Source organism: Oncorhynchus tshawytscha, linkage group LG25, assembly GCF_018296145.1.
Source record: "Oncorhynchus tshawytscha isolate Ot180627B linkage group LG25, Otsh_v2.0, whole genome shotgun sequence".
Classification (NCBI taxonomy): Eukaryota; Metazoa; Chordata; class Actinopteri; order Salmoniformes; family Salmonidae; genus Oncorhynchus; species Oncorhynchus tshawytscha.
The window spans coordinates 6,852,645-6,874,820 of record NC_056453.1 but is presented as its reverse complement, the minus strand read 5'-3'; the positions used below and the strand labels follow the sequence as shown (position 1 = coordinate 6,874,820).

The following is a 22,176-nucleotide window of genomic DNA, read 5'->3' as shown; positions in this document are numbered from 1 at the left end:
CACTTTTCAGCCCTAGAGCAACAAGGAGCTGTTGGTTTCATCTCTTTTATCATTATATGAAACACAGTAAAAACACAGAAATGTAGTAAAAACACAGACACAGCTCGACAGCCTAAAGAGAAACTAGAACAGGATATTAATGCGCCATCGAAATAAATTAAATCTAATATTAAATAAATAAATAAATAAAGAGGCAGTCGACGATGGATAGATACAGTACAAACACAAAAACACACTAGAATGCAGGCTCACAGACACTGTACACCACACACACATACCTTGTACTTTATGGGCCATTTTTAACCAGGCACTATTTCAGACTGCTCAACTCTGGCATTTTTATGACACTCCCTGCTTAAATCAATTACGGGGAGGCCGAGGCATGCAAGCATCAGCGGTAATAACCCATGGGGGCCTCACAGTGAGAGTGGTGATTCATGAAAACCACAATGATTTGTCCACAAATGCAAATGCGGTAGAACCCAACTCACTAACTCCAAAATGAAAGAAAAAGAGAATACAATGTCTGTATAATGACATATGGTGTCAGCAGTGGGATTTCAGTCATACAGTGTGTTCAGATCACGGTGTACCATTAGAATGACCTGTTGGCCCATCAGTCCTGCCAATGCCTGTTGTTACCAGTCTGTTATTTTCTTTAGGCCTGCCCATTTAATTCGTAGAAAAAATACAGCTGGCTTGTGTTCTGTTTTTAAGGCTGGTCTGATTCTTCCAATGATGTTCCCACTGACAATATGGTTTAATTAATGCTGCTCTTATTGACATTTTCATCTCTCTTGGCTCTAGTGCTCGCCATTGTCCTGGCATTGTCTGTTGTGTCTCTGCTGTCGACTGCTGTCTATGGAATAGTTCAGCCCTACTCAATAGGTGACCTCCTGGATGAAATTTAATATACTTTTAAGATCCTGTCTTGCTTTTAAATTACTGTTGAGAATTGTAATAGTTGTGTGTGTGTGTGTGTGTGTGTGTGTGTGTGTGTGTGTGTGTGTGTGTGTGTGTGTGTGTGTGTGTGTGTGTGTGTGTGTGTGTGTGTGTGTGTGTGTGTGTGTGTGTGTGTGTGTGTGTGTAAAAATAGATGGAGCAGGTTGCTGAGGGGCTGATCATTACTGGGGAGGTCGCATGGGTGTCAAGTTGGGGGTTTGTTACTACGCCGATAAATGGCTATATATCCATCCGGACATGGTACTGGTACCCTGTGTATATAGCCAAGTTATTGTTATTGTGTAGTTATTCCGCATTATCTTTCTATTGTTTAAACATTTTCTCTCACTGTTGGGAGAGACTGTTTACAAAGCATATGACAAATAATATTTGACCTGATTCGACCTTTGCCACCTAGGAAATGTGTGTGACCAGGTGATTACTGATGCACTCAGGAAGATTCATTCATTATGATTATGTATAACGGGAGGTAAAGAAAGAGGATCACTCTAATACTCAGGGATGAGGTAAATTCCCTTTTGAATTCGCAAGAATTTTTAAAAATCTTCCATGAAAATAAATTCAGTGAATTTGAATGGAATTGCGCCCATTCTTGCTAATAGGCACTACTACTATCATCATCAACAGCAGCACTGTTCTGGTCAGCCTGTACTGAGTGTTTGTTGTGTTGTGTTTGCCAGCTGGACCCAGACAACACCGGTTTCATTGCAGTGGAGAACTTCACCAGTCTGGTGGAGCACCATGAGCTGCAGCTGGACCCCTCCAAACTGGACATGCTGTTCGCCCTGGTGCAGAGCAACGAGGAGGGACAGGTGTGCTACCAGGAGCTCATTGAGCTGGTAAGTGGCTGAAAGGGTACTCACACAGAAGCACGCGCACACACACAGAGGCACATTCATGCAGAAGAAGGCATAGTACACACACACACTCTGCAGAATTATTTGAGAAAGGTTAGAATTGCACACTCAAAATATTGAATGATAATACACACAAACGCACAAGTGCGCCTCACACACACACACACACGCACACAGACATTCAAACTCATAATTCATAGCATGAGAATATCATGCACTTGTAGTGTCATGTTACCGGAAGGTTGCAAGTTCAAACCCCCGAGCTGACAAGGTACAAATCTGTCGTTCTGCCCCTGAACAGGCAGTTAACCCACTGTTCCCAGGCCGTCATTGTAAATAAGAATTTGTTCTTAACTGACTTGCCTGGTTCAATAAATTTAAATAAATAAAAAATGTACTGTATTATCTGGTGGTGGAGCAGAGGAGAAAACCTTGCCTCGATGTCTTCTGCTGAGTAGTGTTCTGAGTCTTGTGATGCTGCTAGGTCCGAGACATCATTCTCATTCATTCCTCTCTACTGTAACCTGTCTGTGTTTAGACCTGGTGTTCCTGTTATGAATGAATGCAAAGCCTTTTGAGGGGGCTGAGGTGATTCTCAGCCCTGTGTGGCCACAGACCAGAGCATGTCTCCGCTCCTCCTCACAGCATGTGGTGTAAGCAGCGGGGTTAATTTGACGCAATGCAATACCTTTTTCACTTCGCTAAGCCAATTCCTTCTTTCCCTCTGTGTTGCTCATGGTTTGTAATGAAAGCTTTCGTTTCAAATTCTCAGGTCTCGCTGCTAGTGTGCGATCAGCGATGCAGATGCTCTCGCTGACATTTGAACCCAGTATTTCCGTGTTAATATTTCAGTCGAACATGTAGATTCTTCAGCCATTCAAATTCGTAAAAAATAAATGTAGAATGAAAGAAGTGTGTATTTGGCCTGGCGAAGCGGTTTTATGTGTTGACTGAACTGGGGTTGATAATTAGGAGTTTTACTGCTCCGCTGGTCTCGTGAAGAAATGATGGTCTTGGAATTATCGTTGCCCGAGACGGAGTCAAAATGTATCCGAGTCCGATACAAGACCAAGACTCAATATGTGGTCTCGAGACCGGACTCAAGACCAGTCTGTCTCGAGTATTACACCACTGTGACAGTGGTATAAAAAAATATGAAAATGTATGCACTCACTACTGTAAGTCATTCTGGTTAAGAGCGTCTGCTAAATGACTAAAATGTAAATGTTAAATGGTATTTTTTGTTGGAAAGTGCACCACTGCCATTATATTATCTCATCAATCAAATTGATTTCAATCAATCAAATGTATTCATAAAGCCCTTTTTCCATCAGCCGATGTCACAAAGTGCTGTACAGAAACCCAGCCTAAAACTCCAAACAGCAAGCAAAGCAAATGTAGAAGCACGGTGGCTAGGAAAAACTCCCTAGAAAGGCCAGATCCTAGGAAGAAAAACCTAGAGAGGAACCAGGCTCTGAGGGGTGGCCAGTCCTCTTCTGGCTGTGCCGGGTGGAGATTATAACAGAACATGGCCAAGATGTTCAAACGTTCATAGATGACCGGCAGGGTCACGTGATAATAATAATCAAAGTGGTTGTAGAAGGTGCAACAGGGCTGCACCTCAGGAGTAAATGTCAGTTGGCTTTTCATAGCCGATCATTCAGAGTTAGAGAAGCCAGATGCGGTAGAGAGAGAGTCCAAAACAGCAGGTCCGGGACAAGGTAGCACATCCAGTTGAGTTAAGACTTGACCAGAAAGATAGAACAACCCTGCCTAGGGAGATTGAGCAGTGTGTATTGTGTATGTGGGACAGTGTTAATTTCGTTCTATGTGTGTTTTCACATGTTTATTCACTGTACACTCTACATATAGTGCATTCGGAAAGTATTCAGACCCCCTGACTTTTTCTACATTTTGTTCCATTACAGCCTTATTCTAAAATGGATTTAAAAATCCTCATCAATCTACACACAATACCCCATAATTACAAAGCAAAAACAGGTGTTTGGAAATGTTAGCAAATATATTAAAAACATTTTTACAGAAATACCGTATTTACATAAGTATTCAGTCCATTTACAATGAGACTCGAACTTGAGCTCAGATGCATTTGGGTTTCCATTGATCATCCATGAAATGTTTCTACAACTTGATTGGAGGCACACACCTGTCTATATAAGTCCCACAGATGATATTGTATGTCAGAGCAAAAACCAAGCTATGAGGTCGGAGAAATTGTCCATAGAGCTCCGAGACAGGATTGTGTCGAGGCACAGATCTGGGGAAGGGTACCAAAAAATGTCTGCAGCATTGAAGTTCCCCAAGAACACAGTGGCCTCCATCATTCTTAAATGGAAGACGTTTGGAACCACCAATACTTTTGTAAATAAGGTATTTCTGTGTATTTTATTTATAATGTCGTGACGTGACTTTCATTAAAGTGATGACTGTTATTTATCGAATCAACTATGTTTAATTGTCAGCTGATTTCAATTAATCATGTAACAATTAACTCATGAGGAATTTTGGGCACCACGGGAAAAGTTGTTTAACAAGTTACCATCTCCCGAATTAACTCTAGAAGATATGTAGATATCTCTTACATCAATAACAGTCACCTGTTAATCATTACCTCATCAGTCTCATTCTGAAAGTCGCAGACTTCTTGAATCCACAAGAACCCCAGCCTTTCTGATTATTCAGTACTACACAAATTGATTTAATCATTTATTTACTAACTAACTAAATAATAACACAGAATACACATTCACAATTATACTTTAGACAAAAGTCCCTAGTGGACTGACAAGATATGACAGCTTGTTACACACATGGAGAGGGAGGGGTAGATAAAGAGAGGGAGAGACAATGAGATTCAAACTCAACGTACATTTGGAATCTACCCTTAAAGTAATAATAATACTTTGCTCACGAACCATTGCCCATTTGGGGTAAGGAATGTAATGTATTTACGTGTAGATGTCTTTGTCCTTCGTCTCTCTGAAATCAATCGATCCTTCTATGGAAGTGGCTTGATGAGTGTAAGGCTCTGGTTGTCCACCAGAGGTCACAATGTCCTTCTTAGTTGTTCTGGCTTATAGTGGATGTTTCTTTAGATGCTCAAATGATTGTCTGAGAAGGGATCTTCTCCTTACTTTCTCAGGTAGATAGTCAAGTTCTAGACCGCTTTACATGCACAGCTGCAGACTGTCAAATCTTCTGGTCTAGTCTTTATCTTCACTCGTGTTGAGAGTTTCAGAGTTTCTAACCATTTCAACATGTGGCCAACGCACCACGCTTTTCTGGTCTGATAGATGAGCTTATCTTCTCACCTCGTGTTGAGTCTTAGAGTTTCAACCATTTGTAACATTCAACTCACACTGTCCATCTGCTGGTCTGATATGTTAATTCTTAGTGAATCCTTTTAAGCACTCTGGTTGGAAACGCAGTTCCATCACACTGACACGCTCTTCTGATTAGGGGTGTCGCTTAGTTAATGTGCAATGGACATGAAAAACCATTATCTTATTAGAAAACCAAAATCACATTAATATGTTAACAAAAATAGTTTCATCATTCTTCATATTATATTAACATCATATTGGATAAAAGCTTGAAAGCTTGAATGTGTTTCCTTCCTAAGTTACAGTATTTTCATTATACCGTTTTTAATGAAATCACAAAATGAAAAGCAATATGACAGATCCCCACGGACCATTCTTTAACATTCCTATCTTATACATATTGTTCCAAAGTTCACCCAAAGCTCTTTGGGTGTTATAGTTTTGGGTGGAAAAATGTCTCTGTAAAAAATACATTCCTTTCCCAATACTGAGGGGCAAAGGGAGAGATTCCCCTCCTGCCTAATTTACGACTAAGTGTCAAAACCGGCCCTCCCTCCCTTCCCCTCTACTGTGGGTAAGAGGGTCTGGTTGTTGTCAGCTATTTACCAAGTTGATCTGAGGCCTTTGATCCTCGACCATGACAATAATACATTTGCTAAAATGTTGTTGTTTTTTAAACTGTTTTAGCTCTGTCATTATAGGGTATTGTGTGTAGCTTGATGATGGAATAAGGCTTTTAGAATAAGGCTGTAATGTAACAAAATTGGGGAAAAGTTGAGGGGTCTGAATAGTTTCTGAATGCACTGAGGCTCTTTTCGCCTGAGGGGCTGTGACTTTCATTCTGTTAGTCTGCTGAACAGGGATGTTAAACTTTCCTTTGCTATATTGGTCTTCAGGCTCAATAAATGTATGTAAATGTCTTGGAAGCGAACTGTTAGCCCACAGGTTCAGTAGTGTATGGCTGTGTGTATAAACATGTTTCAGGGGTTAGCATAGCTGATAAGTGGAAGGTGAATTGAGGCCACATGCGGCTGGTGTGCATGTGTAGGCTAATTGAGCATATTGTGTTATGGAATAGATTAGGTACTGTAGTTTGAACAGCACACTACAGCTCACTACCACTTCTACGCTCCAATCCCCAAGGGAGCACCAGCAACTTTGTCCAGGTGCTGAGCCTGGTTGATAAGCACATCAGGTGTTGCCAATTAAGGTGATTGTCAGTCAGTGTTCCAGCTTCAAATCAAATCAAACGTTATTTGTCACATGCTCCAAATACAACAAGTGTAGACCTTACAGTGAAATGCTTTCTTTACAAGCCCTTAACCAGCAGTGCAGTTCAAGAAGAGTTAAGAAAATATTTACCAAATAAACTAATGTTAAAAATAAATAAAAAGTAACACAATAACAACAATAACGAGGCTCTATGCAGGGGGTACCAGTACCGAGTCAGTCCGCGGGGGTACAGGTTAGTTGAGGTAATTTGTACATGTAGGTAGGGGTGAAGTGACTATGCATAGATAATAAACAGCGAGGGGGGGTCAATGTAAATAGTCCAGTGGCCATTTGATTAATTGTTCAACAGTCTTATGGCTTGGGGCTAGGAGCCTTTTGTTCCTAGCCTTGGCGCTCCAGTACTGCTTGCCGTGTGGTAGCAGAGAAACAGTCTATGACTTGGGTGACTGGAGTGCACCTCCACTTGCACCTCCAAGCTTGGAGGTGGCTGGTTTTGTTTGGTGGCCATGAGGTCTGTAGTAACTAGGCCTAGGACCCCTAGACAAAGGGAGTGCAACGATATCCGTAGGCTACCTATGGGTTTCATAACAACTGATTTCACCTGTTAACAGTGTGCCGGTAGTTGCTATCATGTATTGTGTTAAATAAAATAAATCTGTCATTCCTCTCCTTCAGGTGGCAGTTTAAATGATGATCTGAGAACATTCAACAGCTCCCATCCTGTAGGTAGGATCATTATCAGGTGACTGTGATCATGAAAAACTCCTTGCCTTAGTCATTTTTCCTCCTTAATGGGAGAGATACAGCAATACGGATCCCACCTCTGCCACAATCTGACAATATCCTTTGTGTTGTAGTCATGACACAGAAATATATACAACGTTAGGAAAACTTTACTGAGCATGCTTCAGTTACCTACAGTAAGAATATTTCCGTTTCCTGTGTAACAGAAATATTGCTCCAGGGATTCTCTGGGTTTCTGCTCCACTTGATGATGGATGAAGTTGACACCATAAACCCAGAGAACTGTTTGCCACCTGTGATCTGACTGAAGCTCTCTATTGGAATATTTGAGTGTCCCCAGCAAGGCCATTTTGGGATATTTAGTGACTCCAGTGTGGTCATCATATTGTTTAGAGGTGTCAATGGGGTCATCTGACCGTGTTTAGTGCCCACAGTCCATCTGTCTTCTGAGTGGAAGAGCAGGGTCTGACTGAAGGGAAAGACAAAAAAAGATGATAGATGCACCCCATCATCCCTGACACACACACATACTGGCTGTTCGTCGTACATGCTTCACACATACAAACACACCCTCGCAACACACCACAAACTCAGGCAGGCACCATTTATTTTTTGCTTAGATTGTTGGCTCCAAAGTGGTGCACTTTGCTTAAGTGTCCATAACCGAAGGTTTTTACAGTTTAGGTCCTGAAGATAAAACCATGAAGGAGGGTTATGGCTATGGGCTTATGGGGAGATAAAGGTGGGCTCTCATTTTAAAAGGATTTTGCTAGAATAAGGGTGGGTGCAAACAGTGCCGAGATCCATAGTGATTTAATTTTTTCTTATCACTGTGTGTTTGCATTTATTTAATAGCTTAATAATGGATTATAAATTACCAGTAAATGTGTAGTAAATGGCGTGCTGATCCTGTTTAACAGTACTAAGTGATGGTGAGTCATTTACTATATGGTAATTCAGGGGCATTCAGATTCCAACCTGGTTCTTCACAGTATGTGGTAGGGCTTGAAAACTATTACAGACTAGAAAGGGAAACCCAGCCGCGAGCTGCCCAGTGATGCGAGCCTACCAGACGAGCTAAATGCTTTTTATGCTCGCTTTGAGGCAAGCAACACTGAAGCATGCATGAGAGCACCAGCTGAGCAAGACCTTTAAACATTCACACATTCACAAAACAGCGGGGCCAGATGGATTATCAGGATGTGTACTCAAAGCATGCGCGAACCAACTGGCAAGTGTCTTCACTGACATTTTCAACCTCTCCCTGATCAAGTCTGTAATACCTATATGTTTCAAACAGAATACCATAGTCCCTTTGCCCAAGAAAGCGAAGGTAACCTTCCTAAATGAATTCCGCCCCGTAGCACTCAGAACTGTAGCCATGGAGTGCTTTGAAAGGCTGGTCATGGCTCACATCAACACCATCATGCCAGAAACCCTAGACCCCCTCCAATTCGCATACTGCCCCAACAGATCCACAGATGATGCAATCTCAATCGCACTCGCACTTCACACTGCCCTTTCCCACCTGGTCAAAAGGAACACCTATGTGAGAATGCTATTAATTGACTACAGCTCAGTGTTCAACACCATAGTGCTCAAAAAGCTCATCACTATGCTAAGGACCCTGGGACTAAATACCTCCCTCTGCAACTGGATCCTGGACTTCCAGACGCGCTGGTCCCAGGTGGTAAGGGTAGGCAACAACACATCTGCCACGCTGATCCTCAACACTGGGGCCCCTCAGGGTTCCTGCTTAGTCCCCTCCTGACAATTATTTTGACCCCCTCGCATTTGTCTTTACACTGCTGCTACTCGCTGTTTATTATCTATGTACATAGTCACTTTACATATTACCTCGACTAACCTGTACCCCCGCACATTGACTCTGTACCAGTACCCCCTGTATATAGCCTCGTTATTGTTATGTGATTTTCTTGTATTACTTTTTGATTCTATTTTTTTTTAACTTTAGTTTATTTAGTAAATATTTTCTTAACTCTATTCTTGAACTGCATTGTTGGTTAAGGGATTGTAATTGATCATTTCACGGTAAGGTTTAGACCTGTTGTATTTGGCGCATGTGACAAATAAAATGTGATTTGATTTGGTAAATCATCTAGTAACATTAATTGAATGATTTATTAATTGAGCTAGCTATCGTTTAGCAGCAGGACTCTCTGACTCTACGCCTGGAGGGCTCTGTGTGTAAGAGAGCGAGGGCTGATGCTCTCCCAATCAGCTATTAATTAAATAAATGAGATTAGCTAAATTTATCAAACTTTGTTTGGAAACCATCATGACCAATTTTGGAAATGTAGTGGAATGGCACATCTGAATCATTTAGAATGACTTGATACCAAACTCGATACAAAACTCAATACCTCCTAATATACATCTATATAAGGAAAACTATGGAACTGTCACTCCCTGACCATAGAGAGCCTTTTATTCTCTATGTTGGTTAGGTCAGGGTGTGACTATGGTGGGTTATCTAGGTTGTTTTATGTCTATGTTGGCCTGGTATGGTTCCCAATCAGAGGCAGCTGTTTATCGTTGTCTCTGATTGGGGATCATATTTAGGCAGCCATTTCCCCACTGGGTTTTTGTGGCATCTTGTTTTTGAGTTAGTGCATGTAGCACCTCATGTTACGGTTCGTTGTTTCCTTTTGTTTTTTTTGTAAGTTTCACAGAAGATCCCACCACAATAGGACCAAGCAGCGTGCCCAGGAGGAGATGGCATCCTGGTCTTTGGAGGAGATTGAGGAGAGAATATCCTGGACTTGGGAGGAAGTCTTGGCAAGACACGAAAGCCTGCCGTGGAAACGACAGGAGAGAAGGGAGGACAGCGATGACGCCGGGGTTCGCGGCCAGGTAGATAGCCCAAAAGACAGCCTGAAATTATTTTGGGGGGGGATTACACGGGGTGGTCGGCGGAGCCGAGGAATGAGCCAGAGACCGTCAGGGAGTCGAAGGAGGAACTCGACGAAAGATTCCGGAGAGAGGTGGTGGCGATGAGTGTGCTGCAGAGCGGGCGTGCTGAGAAGCGTTACACCAGTCCGGTGTCATCTGCTCCAGTTTCACGCATCTGGTCTCCAGTGCGCCTCCCCAGTCCGTTAGGTCCTGTGCCTGCTCCCCGTACTCGCCCTGATGTACGCCTTCACAGCCCAGTACGTCCTGTGCTAGCTAAGTGTGTCATTATTCTGGTACAAGTTGTGCCGCTTCTACGCACCAGGTCTCCAGTGCGCCTCCTCAGCCCAGTACGTCCTGTGCTAGCTCCCCGCACTGACCGTGCAAAGTGTGTCATTGTTCCGGTACAAGTTGTGCCGGTTCTACGCACCAGGTCTCCAGTGTGCCTCCACAGTCCGGTACGTCCTGCGCCTGCTCCCCGCACTCGCCCTGAAGTGCGTGTCACCAGTCCGGTGCAACCTGTGCCAGTCCCACGCATCAGGCCTCCAGTGCGCCTCCCCAGTCCGGCGACAGTTCACAGTCGAGAGCTCCCGGTGATAGTCCCCAGGCCGGAGCCTTCCTCGGCGCCGGTGCCCAGTTCAGGCACGGCGGCCAACTCAGCTCCATGGCCGGAGCCTTCCTCTGCTCCAGTGCCCAGTCCAGGCAAGGCGGCCAACTCAGCTCCATGGCCGGAGCCTTCCTCTGCTCCGGTGCCCAGTCCAAGCAAGGCGGCCAACTCAGCTCCATGGCCGGAGCCTTCTTCGGCGTCGGTGCCCAGTCCGGGTGCGGCATTCAACCCAGCTCCATGGCCAGGGTCCTCTGCGCCAAGGCCCAGTCCGGCACGGCGTTCTACCCGGCTCCATGGCCGGACCTGTGGTCTGGGCGGTGGCAAAGTCCCGCACCAGGGCCGCCACCGATGCTGGCAGATCCGCGAGCGGAGTGGGTACTTCGCCCCGCACCGGAGCTGCCACCAACGCTAGATGCCCACCCTGACCCTTCCCTATAGAGTCAGGTTTTGCGGCCGGAGTCCGCACTTTTGGGGGGAGGTACTTTCACGCCTTGAACATAGGAGACCCTTTTATTCTCTATGTTGTTTAGGTCAGGGTGTGACTAAGGGTGGGTTATCTAGATTGTTTTATGCCTATGTTGGCCTGGTATGGTTCCCAATCAGAGGCAGCTGTTTATCGTTGTCTCTGATTGGGGATCATATTTAGGCACCCATTTCCCCACTGGGTTTTTGTGGGATCTTGTTTTTGAGTTAGTGCATGTAGCACCTCTTATGTTATGGTTCATTGTTTGTTACCTTTTGTTTTTTGTAAGTTTCACAAAAATAAAGATGTGGAACTCCGAGCACGCTATGCCTTGGTCCGTCTCTACACAATACCGTGACGGGAACAAATATCATTTTTGTTACTATATATTCAAACTATATTCGATAAGTACAGTCATGGCCAAAGGTTTTGAGCAGTTTGCTGCTTCATTGTCTTTAGATATTTTTGTCAGATATTACTATGGAATACTGAAGTATAATTACAAGCATTTTATAAGTGTCAAAGGCTTTTATTGGCAATTACATGAAGTTGATGCAAAGAGTCAATATTTGCAGTGTTGAGCATTCATTTTCAAGACCTCTGCAATCCGCCCTGGCATGCTGTCAATTAACTTCTGGGCCACATCCTGACTGATGGCAGCCCATTCTTGCATAATCAATACTTGGAGTTGGTCAGAATTTGTGGGTTTTTGTTTGTCCACCCGCCTCCTGAGGATTGACCACAAGTTCTCAATGGGATTAATGTCTGGGGAGTTTCCTGGCCATGGACCCAAAATATCGATGTTTGGTTCCCCGAGCCACTTAGTTATCACTTTTACCTTATGGCAAGGTGCTCCATCATGCTGGAAAAGTCATTGTTCGTCACCAAACTGTTCCTGGATGGTTGGAAGAAGTTGCTCTCGGAGGATGTGTTGGTACCATTCTTTATTCATGGCTGTGTTCTTAGGTAAAATTGTGAGTGAGCCCACTCCCTTGGCTGAGAAGCAACCCCACACATGAATGGTCTCAGGAAGCTTTTCTGTTGGCATGACACAGGACTGATGGTAGCGCTCACCTTGTCTGCTCTGGACAAGCTTTTTTCCGGATGCCCCAAACAATCGGAAAGGGGATTCATCAGAGAAAATGACTTTACCCCAGTCCTCAGCAGTCCAATCCCTGTACCTTTTGCGGAATATCAGTCTGTCCCTAATGTTTTTCCTGGAGAGAAGTGGCTTCTTTGCTGCCCTTCTTGACACCAGGCCATCCTCCAAAGGTCTTCGCCTCACTGTGCGTGCAGATGCACTCACACCTGCCTGCTGCTATTTCTGAGCAAGCTTTGTACTGGTGGTGCCCCGATCCCTCAGCTGAATCAAATTTAGGAGACGGTCCTGGCGCTTGCTGGACTTTCTTGGGCGCCCTGAAGCCTTCTTCACAACAATTGAACCGCTCTCTTTGAAGTTCTTGATGATCCAATAAATGGTTGATTTAGTTGCAATCTTACTGGCAGCAATATCCTTGCCTGTGAAGCCCTTTTTGTGCAAAGCAATGATGACGGCACGTGTTTCCTTGCAGGTAACCATGGTTGACAGAGGAAGAACAATGATTCCAAGCACCACCCTCCTTTTGAAGCTTCCAGTCTGTTATTCGAAGTCAATCATAATGACAGTGTGATCTCCATTCTTGTCCTTGTCAACACACTCACCTGTGTTAATGAGAGAATCACTGACATAATGTCAGCTGGTCCTTTTGTGGCAGGGCTGAAATGCAGTGGAAATGTTTTTGAGGGATTCAGTTCATTTGCATGGCAAAGAGGGACTTGGCAATTAATTGCAATTCATCTGATCACTCTTCATAATGTTCTGGAGTACAGTGCCTTGCGAAAGTATTCGGCCCCCTTGAACTTTGCGACCTTTTGCCACATTTCAGGCTTCAAACATAAAGATATAAAACTGTATTTTTTTGTGAAGAATCAACAACAAGTGGGACACAATCATGAAGTGGAACGACATTTATTGGATATTTCAAACTTTTTTAACAAATCAAAAACTGAAAAATTGGGTGTGCAAAATTATTCAGCCCCCTTAAGTTAATACTTTGTAGCGCCACCTTTTGCTGCGATTACAGCTGTAAGTCGCTTGGGGTATGTCTCTATCAGTTTTGCACATCGAGAGACTGACATTTTTTCCCATTCCTCCTTGCAAAACAGCTCGAGCTCAGTGAGGTTGGATGGAGAGCATTTGTGAACAGCAGTTTTCAGTTCTTTCCACAGATTCTCGATTGGATTCAGGTCTGGACTTTGACTTGGCCCATTCTAACACCTGGATATGTTTATTTTTGAACCATTCCATTGTAGATTTTGCTTTATGTTTTGGATCATTGTCTTGTTGGAAGACAAATCTCCGTCCCAGTCTCAGGTCTTTTGCAGACTCCATCAGGTTTTCTTCCAGAATGGTCCTGTATTTGGCTCCATTCATCTTCCCATCAATTTTAACCATCTTCCCTGTCCCTGCTGAAGAAAAGCAGGCCCAAACCATGATGCTGCCACCACCATGTTTGACAGTGGGGATGGTGTGGTCAGGGTGATGAGCTGTGTTGCTTTTACACCAAACATAACATTTTGCATTGTTGCCAAAAAGTTACATTTTGGTTTCATCTGGCCAGAGCACCTTCTTCCACATGTTTGGTGTGTCTCCCAGGTGGCTTGTGGCAAACTTTAAACAACACTTTTATGGATATCTTTAAGAAATGGCTTTCTTCTTGCCACTCTTCCATAAAGGCCAGATTTGTGCAATATACAACTGATTGTTGTCCTATGGACAGAGTCTCCCACCTCAGCTGTAGATCTCTGCAGTTCATCCAGAGTGATCATGGGCCTCTTGGCTGCATCTCTGATCAGTCTTCTCCTTGTATGAGCTGAAAGTTTAGAGGGACGGCCAGGTCTTGGTAGATTTGCAGTGGTCTGATACTCCTTCCATTTCAATATTATCGCTTGCACAGTGCTCCTTGGGATGTTTAAAGCTTGGGAAATCTTTTTGTATCCAAATCCGGCTTTAAACTTCTTCACAACAGTATCTCGGACCTGCCTGGTGTGTTCCTTGTTCTTCATGATGCTCTCTGCGCTTTTAACGGACCTCTGAGACTATCACAGTGCAGGTGCATTTATACGGAGACTTGATTACACACAGGTGGATTGTATTTATCATCATTAGTCATTTAGGTCAACATTGGATCATTCAGAGATCCTCACTGAACTTCTGGAGAGAGTTTGCTGCACTGAAAGTAAAGGGGCTGAATAATTTTGCACGCCCAATTTTTCAGTTTTTGATTTGTTAAAAAAGTTTGAAATATCCAATAAATGTCGTTCCACTTCATGATTGTGTCCCACTTGTTGTTGATTCTTCACAAAAAAATACAGTTTTATATCTTTATGTTTGAAGCCTGAAATGTGGCAAAAGGTTGCAAAGTTCAAGGGGCCGAATACTTTCGCAAGGCACTGTATATGCAAATTGCCATCATTCAAACTGAGGCAGCAGACATTGTGAAAATTAATATTTGTGTCATTCTCAACTTTTGGCCACGACTGTACACTATTGAGAAAACACCAGAACTAATTAAGTCATCATGAAGAACAGAGGCTGGAGCTGAGCTGAGACCAGTATGTACTGTAAGCCCACACTGTTCATAAGGAGGGGAGTGTGAGCATCCTGCTGTTCGGAATACACACAAACGGACACACACACACCGGATGTCAATTAGGTCCATTCCGGTCTCCCTTAAAGGGAATTCTATCTTCAGCTCCATCCTTAGCCTTTAATATCAATTATTGTCCCTGGCAGACATCATCTTGCTTCTTGTCAGGGGAATTTTAGCTGCGGACCTTGTTGATGCCAGAGTCTGAGGTTCTCCTGAGTACGGAGTAGTGATGCAATGGGATGTGATACTAGCACACCCTGCTATAATGCTCCTGCTGTGTTTGTCAGGGCTCACCAGTCAAGTCGTCAGCTCTCGTACTAACACGCCTTATTGTCTGCCTCCCTGTCTCAAACTTCAAAGGCCACTTAATGCTCACTTTAGAAGCGGCAGTCCCACATGTCAGAGGAGAAGGCAAGGCAGAATGACAAGTGTGTCTAATTGGAAACGTCTCCCGGGAACGTTCAGGAGCACAAATCTCAGAGAGGGAGAAGAAACGCATCGCTAAGAGGAAAAGCAGTAGGTGTTTTCGGATTTAAAAAATGTTGGTTTAAACACTGGAAACGCAGGCATCGTTTAGAGAAGAAAGCTCACATTTTTTATTTGTGTATACATCCCCCAACCTCCTTTTCTCCTATTCAGTCTCTTGAAGACATTGGTAAAGACAGGTGGAAACCATTCACTTCCTCTGTAGTGCTTCCCCGGAGCTAGTAGATCCACGAGGGCATATCATTTTCCTTTCCTTCCTTCCTAATGTGCTTTCCTCTCCCTCCTAAAGCATGTACAGTATAATTGTATTTCCTGGGCCTGATCTCCATGCTAAAGTATGCGGTAGTGCAGCCACGGGAGGGCCGGCGGCCCCTCTCATCTTCACGCTGCTTATCGGTGTGCCACAGGCCCACACTCGTTCATTGTTCAACCCTGGCATCATAATTACCTAATATGTGTCTCATGGCATCCCACTCGACTATACTTCACCACAATCCACTACCGCCCTACAGACTAACTATATATTTCTGTTATTCCTAAAAATATAATAAAAAGGTTAATAGCCTCAGACGACTAGGACTCATTTGTATGTGATTTCTTTGTTTCTATATTTATTTGTCTCCTTGTTTTGTTTCTTTCATTAGCACCATGTAGATATTACACCCGATTACTTTCATTATTATGCTCCCCAGTGTCCGGATGTAATGAGCCTGCACACAACAGCACCTAATGAAATATGGTTGGTTTGCTTTAGCGGCCTCCTTCGTGGGGTCTGTGGGCACTCTGACGACTGTTGCAGTATATATAGATACAGTATGAATGTGGCTTGACATATTGTCTATGTATCATCTTGGATTTAAGCATCATTCTCTCTATGGCATAGGCATACACAGATCCATATACGCTGAGATGTGACGTTCTTATCTCCTTCCCTTGTAGGACCTTTCAGATGTATTGTCATCATATGAGGAAGTTCATTTTCTTCCAGATTCATTGTACAATCTGTCCCTTATCCTTGTCAGTTGTGGTTGCACCAGGGTGTTTCATCAAGACGTCCTACTAAAGCAGCAGACATCAGGGATTCCATGTATCAAGTCATGCTAGCCCCCGCCTGTGCCGTTCCTGCTCACTAAGCAAACCTGGAGTCTCAATGATAACAGAAGGCTTTCACCGGTCTCCCCACCGCATGCCCCCCCGCCCTTTGTTTTAAGTTGAGTGCAGTTGAAAAGTCAACTTCTAAAAGCAGTTGCAGGCATTTAGCATGCCAGTTCATCTATAAAGTGATATATTTCTTCACTCTGTCAGTCAAAGGAATACTAACTTTGTTCTCATTCTTTCTCTTTCTCCTTTCTTTTTCTATACGTCATCCATCTCCCGCCCTTCTCTTCAGATGAGCAGCAAGCGTTCCAGCAGTTTCCGACGGGCCATCGCCAATGGCCGCCGTACGCTGCAGCGAGAGATCCTATTGGATGAGACGGGCCTTGGTGTGTACAAGCGCTTTGTGCGCTACGTGGCCTATGAGATCCTGCCCTGCGAGACAGACCGGCGCTGGTACTTCCACCAGAACCGCCTTTGTCCCCCGCCCATATTCATGGCCATCATTACCATTGTCCAGGTGAGAGGGAAGAGAGAAAGAAGACCCTTCAAATAAGCAGAACGATGTTTACGGCATAAAAAGTCTTTAGCTTTGTCATATGTGGGCACTGACCAACTATTTGGTAAACAATGGTTAAGGAGGTGCAATCGATGCCTGTCCTCGAAGGCAACACTGTATTGGCTTTCATGATTGAATTTCATGATTGAATGTAGAACTGGGAAACCAAGCCAGTGGACTAGTCTCTGGCCAAGTCATTGACATTATTGGAACAATTTAGTGAGAGGAAAGAAAATAACCACCAGACAGCTTTAGCCCCAGAGGCCTTGGCTTGAACAGGCAATGCTATAAAACCTGCTGCTCCTCAGCGAAGCAACAGCACTTTCTGTTCTAACTCACTGCCATTCTGAAGAAAGTGAATGAAGTGCTCTTACACTGAACTAAAATATAAATGCAACATGCAACAATTTAAAATAATTTACTGAGTTACAGTTCATATTAGGAAATCAGTCAATTGAAATATACTTGACAAAAATATAAATGCAACATGTAAAGTCTTGGGCTCATGTTTCATGAACTGAAATAAAAGATTTTCCAAATGCAGAAAAAGCTTATTTCTCTCATTTTGTGCGCAAATTAGTTTACATCCCTGTTAGTGTGCATTTCTCCTTTGCCAAGATAATCCATCCACTTGACAGGTGTGGCGTATCAAGAAACTGATTAAACAACATCATAATTACACAGGTGCACCTTGTGCTAGGGGCAATAAAAGGCCACTCTAAAATGTGCAGTTTTGTCACAACACAATACCCCAGATGTCCCCAGTTTTGAGGGAGCGTGCAATTTGCATGCTGACTGCAGGAATATCCACCAGAGCTGTTGCTAGAGAATTTTATGATAATTTCTCTACCATAAGCCGCCTCCAACGTCATTGGACGTACTAACAAATTCTCTAAAACGATGTTGGAGGCGGTTTATGCCACACCTGTCAGGTGGATGATTAGGGCTCCCTAGTGGCGCAGGCTGTATCACATCCGGCGGTGATTGGGAGTCCCATAGGGTGGCGTACAACTGGCCCAGCATCGTCCAGGTTGGGCCAGGGTAGGCCGTCATTGTAAATAAGAATTTGTTCCTAACTAACTTGCCTAGTTAAATAAAGGTTAAATTCAACAACAACAACAAAAATCTAAAATCTTGGCAAGGGAGAAATTCTCACTGACAGGGATCTAAACAAATTTGTGCACAAAATTTGAGAGAAATAAGCTTTTTTGCGTATGGAACATTTCTGGAATCTTTTACTTCAGCTCATGAAACATGGGACCAACACTGCGTTTATATCTAAATGTTTCACAATGGTGGTGAATGGTCTGAAATGACAATGAGGCTATGATAATTACTATTTCCTTTCATTAAAATTCATGGAGATAATGATTTATGAAAGGAGCAAGTGGAATCGGTCCAGCTCTGTGTCTCTCTGTATTTGCATCTCTTGTTGGTGCCAATGGAAGTCACCAACCGACGCAAGGCATACGGCGTTCGAAAAAAGACAACATTCATGGCATTTATTAGCAAAATCACAATATGTTTTGGCACTGCAATTTATTGGCTCTCATAACAGAAATCTGTATTATATGATATCAATGAATGTCTGAATGAAGAGACGTGGGTGTGAACCAGCGTGTGTCGTCTCTCCCGTCAGATCATCGTGTTCATGTGTTATGGCATCATGCTGAATAAGTGGGTACTGCAGACGTACCAGCCAGACTTCATGAAGAGCCCCCTGGTGTACCACCCCAGACACCGCCACCAGGTCTGGCGCTTCTTCACCTACATGTTCATGCACGTTGGGTAAGAGACCACCCCACCTGATTCACATACACACGTGCACCTATACACGCGCACGCACACACACACACACACACACACTCAGTGTGAAGCAACATTAATTGATACTGGAAGGCATTGACCGATAATGCATTAGATAGGATTGATGGTGATAGATGACTACTGTAGTTAACATTGATGAAGTGTCTAGACTAAAGGAGCTGATTAAAATTATATGCATAATTAATCTGTTATTGAGACCAGAATCATCCTACTGTTCACTGCGTCTCTCAGGTTGGAGCAGCTGGGGTTCAACGCTCTGCTCCAGCTGATGATCGGAGTTCCCTTGGAGATGGTCCACGGCATCCTACGCATCAGTCTGCTGTACATGGCCGGTGTTTTGGCAGGTGAGTGTCAGTGTGTTAGCAATGTTGGTTGATGTGATAGTATCGGTGTTAATTGTGTTAGTAACCCTGTATTTTAGTGCTGATAGTACTGTATCTTGGTACTTTGGTGTTTTAGTATATGAATCTGTTGGTGTAGTAATATTTTAGTTCCTTGGTGTGTTAGTCTGTTCCACATGGCTGGTACGTTGGCCATAAAATGTACACTACCGTTCAAAAGTTTGGGGTCTCTTAGAAGTGTCCTTGTTTTTGAAAGAAAAGCACATTTTTTGTCCATTTAAAATAACATCAAATTGATCAGAAATACAGTGTAGACATGGTTAATGTTGAAAAAGACTATTGTAGCTGGAAATGGCTGATTTCTTATGGAATACCTACGTAGGTGTACAGAGGCCCATTGTCAGCAACCATCCATCCTGTGTCCAATGGCACATTGTGTTAGCTAATCCAAGTTTATCATTTTAAAAGGATAAATGATCATAAAAAATAAAAAATTGCAATTGTTAGCACAGCTGAAAACTGTTGTTCTGATTAAACAAGCAATAAAACTGGCCTTCTTTAGACTAGTTGAGTATCTGGAGCATCATCATTTGTGGGTTCGATTACAGGCTCAAAATGTCCAGAATCAAATAACTTTGTTCTGGAACTCATCAGTCTATTCTTGTTCTGAGAAATTAAGGCTATTCCATGCGAGAAATTGCCAAGAAACTGAAGATCTCGTTCAACGCTGTGTACTACTCCCTTCACAGAACAAAGCAAACTGGCTCTAACCAGAATAGAAAGAGGAGTGGGAGGCACCGGTGCACAACTGAGCAAGAGGACAAGTACATTAGAGTGTCTAGTTTGAGAAACAAATCACTTGTAAATCATTTTCTCTCTGACTTGTACTTGTATCAGAAGCTGAAGCCTAATTCCAATTGAGCGATATTCATTCATTTTGTACTGTTTTTCTATTGTCTACTAAAAACATTGATTCTTTCACTACCCTTATTTCCCTCTGAGCATAAGATGGTGTAAATGTCATTCAACTCCTCGTGCTCCCTGAAATGTACACACACCTGCACGTGCACGCATGCCCACACAAACACACACAGTACATGCTCATGCTTTTATTTATTTTTGTGATTATGACAGACCTGGGCCAGGTCGCAGTTATAAATGAGTTCTTAACTAGCCTACCTGGTAAAATAAAGGTGAAATAAAGTAAATTTGAAAAATAATCGGAGAAAGGCGGAAAAAAAAAAAAAAAAGTGAGCCAGTGAAGCAGAGGATTTTAGGCCTCCTCTCTTCGGGTATTAGCCTAAGTGCAGACAAAACTGAAGTAGGAGGAAAAGCAGTGGAAGGTCTGTTTTCAAGCAGGTAGATCGGCGCCAGGGGAGCTTGGGGTCTACAGGCACAGCCGGGGGTCAAACTCACAGGTTCAGGCAGGGTTTTAGGGCAGCTAATGATGAGGCACACATAATAAAGGGAGTTATGAGAGACCGAGGATTCACGTCCAGGTGCGAGGTCAGTGGGGCCAAACGCCCTGGCTCTAGGCACAGTGGGAGAGTAATAAAGACCTGGATCCCCGAGCCCTCCTGCCTTCAGCTAACAGTTTTACATGAAAAGAACAGGCAGACATCAAACAGAGGAAAAGAGGGGGGTCAAGTAAGTGAGCAAGTGGTGCTGACTCTTCCACTGGAGTTTTAGTGTGGCTCATTTAATGCCAAACGCCATATAGCAACGTTTATAGCTTTATGCTGTTGGAATTAATTGTCTGTTTGAGTTAAGACCGAGTAGCAACCTCCATTAACATATTGTGAGCAATCGTAACAATAAATTCTCTACTGTGCTTTATATGGTTTATTCCAAGTGTGTGTGTGTGTGTGTGTGTGTGTGTGTGTGTGTGTGTGTGTGTGTGTGTGTGTGTGTGTGTGTGTGTGTGTGTGTGTGTGTGTGTGGGAGGGAGGGGGGTGTATGTCCGAATGTATGTATATATGTCTGTCTTTGTAAAGTTACTGCATAGCTCGGTGAGAACAACCGTGTCTGTTTCCCAGAAATCTCCTGTCTGATTGTTTGTGGACGACGTAAACCTTGCATTACCAGACTGATTACCGCTGCGCTAGACTTACCGTTGTTCTAGCAAAACAGAATGTAATCTCGCAAGACTTCTGGATGGTTGTACCAGTTTAATAAAAATTGCCCAGGGATACAGATGACTTGGCATAACTTTTTTATTTCTCTTTCCATTTTGTAGCCTTTGTCTATCTCATGTTAATATTCATGTTCTGTTCAATCATGTCAGCATTTGTTTGTTCTTGTAAAACAGTAGAGCTCACCGGGTTTAGTTGTGCTTCGAGATTTCATCCTCAGGAAGACCTTCAGCAGGTAGTGTGTGTGTGCGTGCGTGCGTGTGTGTTACAGGGCGGTACAAGAGTTAAAAGGATTAGATTATACACAGTAGACATCTCCGACCTATGCATAGTAGTTATTTTCTGGTTTTTGAGTAACTATACCATCAGTTCTTCGTGACATAATGTGGAGGATGGAGTGGTGCTGATTTTCAGTGTTCATGAATTCATTAATGTAATAGTCGGTTACTGGACATGGCCTAGTATTTGCAAGTGTAGATATGCTTATACTTGCATTAGTGCGTGGGTGTTGACTGAAAAGCAGTTGATCCTCTAGGTTTATCGGGACCCTAGCCAGTTTCAGTCATTGTGTACTGCTACTGTATCCCACTGTAAACCCCCAAAACCTGTGAAGATATGTGAAAAAATCCATACTGTTGCTCCCATATCAAGACATTCATTCAAACAAGAATAAGAAATATGGATGGCTTTGCGCTGATGCTGATTCTCAATTCTGATAATGGTGTCAGTCCATCATTGAGATCTCTCTTAATGGGATCGATTCAGGAGCATTCAGTTGGTCATCAAGTTGTCAATGTGATAAAAAATAAAGCCTGTAAGAATGATTCAGACCTGAGACTGGGCTTAAATCAATTTGTTGTTATCTCTGTTCCTCGGTTTTGGTGAAATGGCTATAATATTTTTTTTAATTGCCTTGTATTTTT

The 22,176-nt window shown here is 43.3% G+C and overlaps 1 protein-coding gene across 1 annotated transcript in view; it reads left to right on the top strand.

Annotated features, from left to right (window-relative positions):
* Positions 1-22,176, top strand: part of LOC112219530 (rhomboid-related protein 1-like) — a 63,631-nt gene that overhangs the window by 10,745 nt on the left and 30,710 nt on the right. The window contains exons 2-5 of the mRNA XM_024380851.2: positions 1,644-1,802; positions 16,690-16,914; positions 18,593-18,741; positions 19,012-19,124. Coding sequence (XP_024236619.1) covers positions 1,644-1,802; positions 16,690-16,914; positions 18,593-18,741; positions 19,012-19,124 — 646 coding nt within the window. The remainder of the gene's footprint in view (positions 1-1,643; positions 1,803-16,689; positions 16,915-18,592; positions 18,742-19,011; positions 19,125-22,176) is intronic.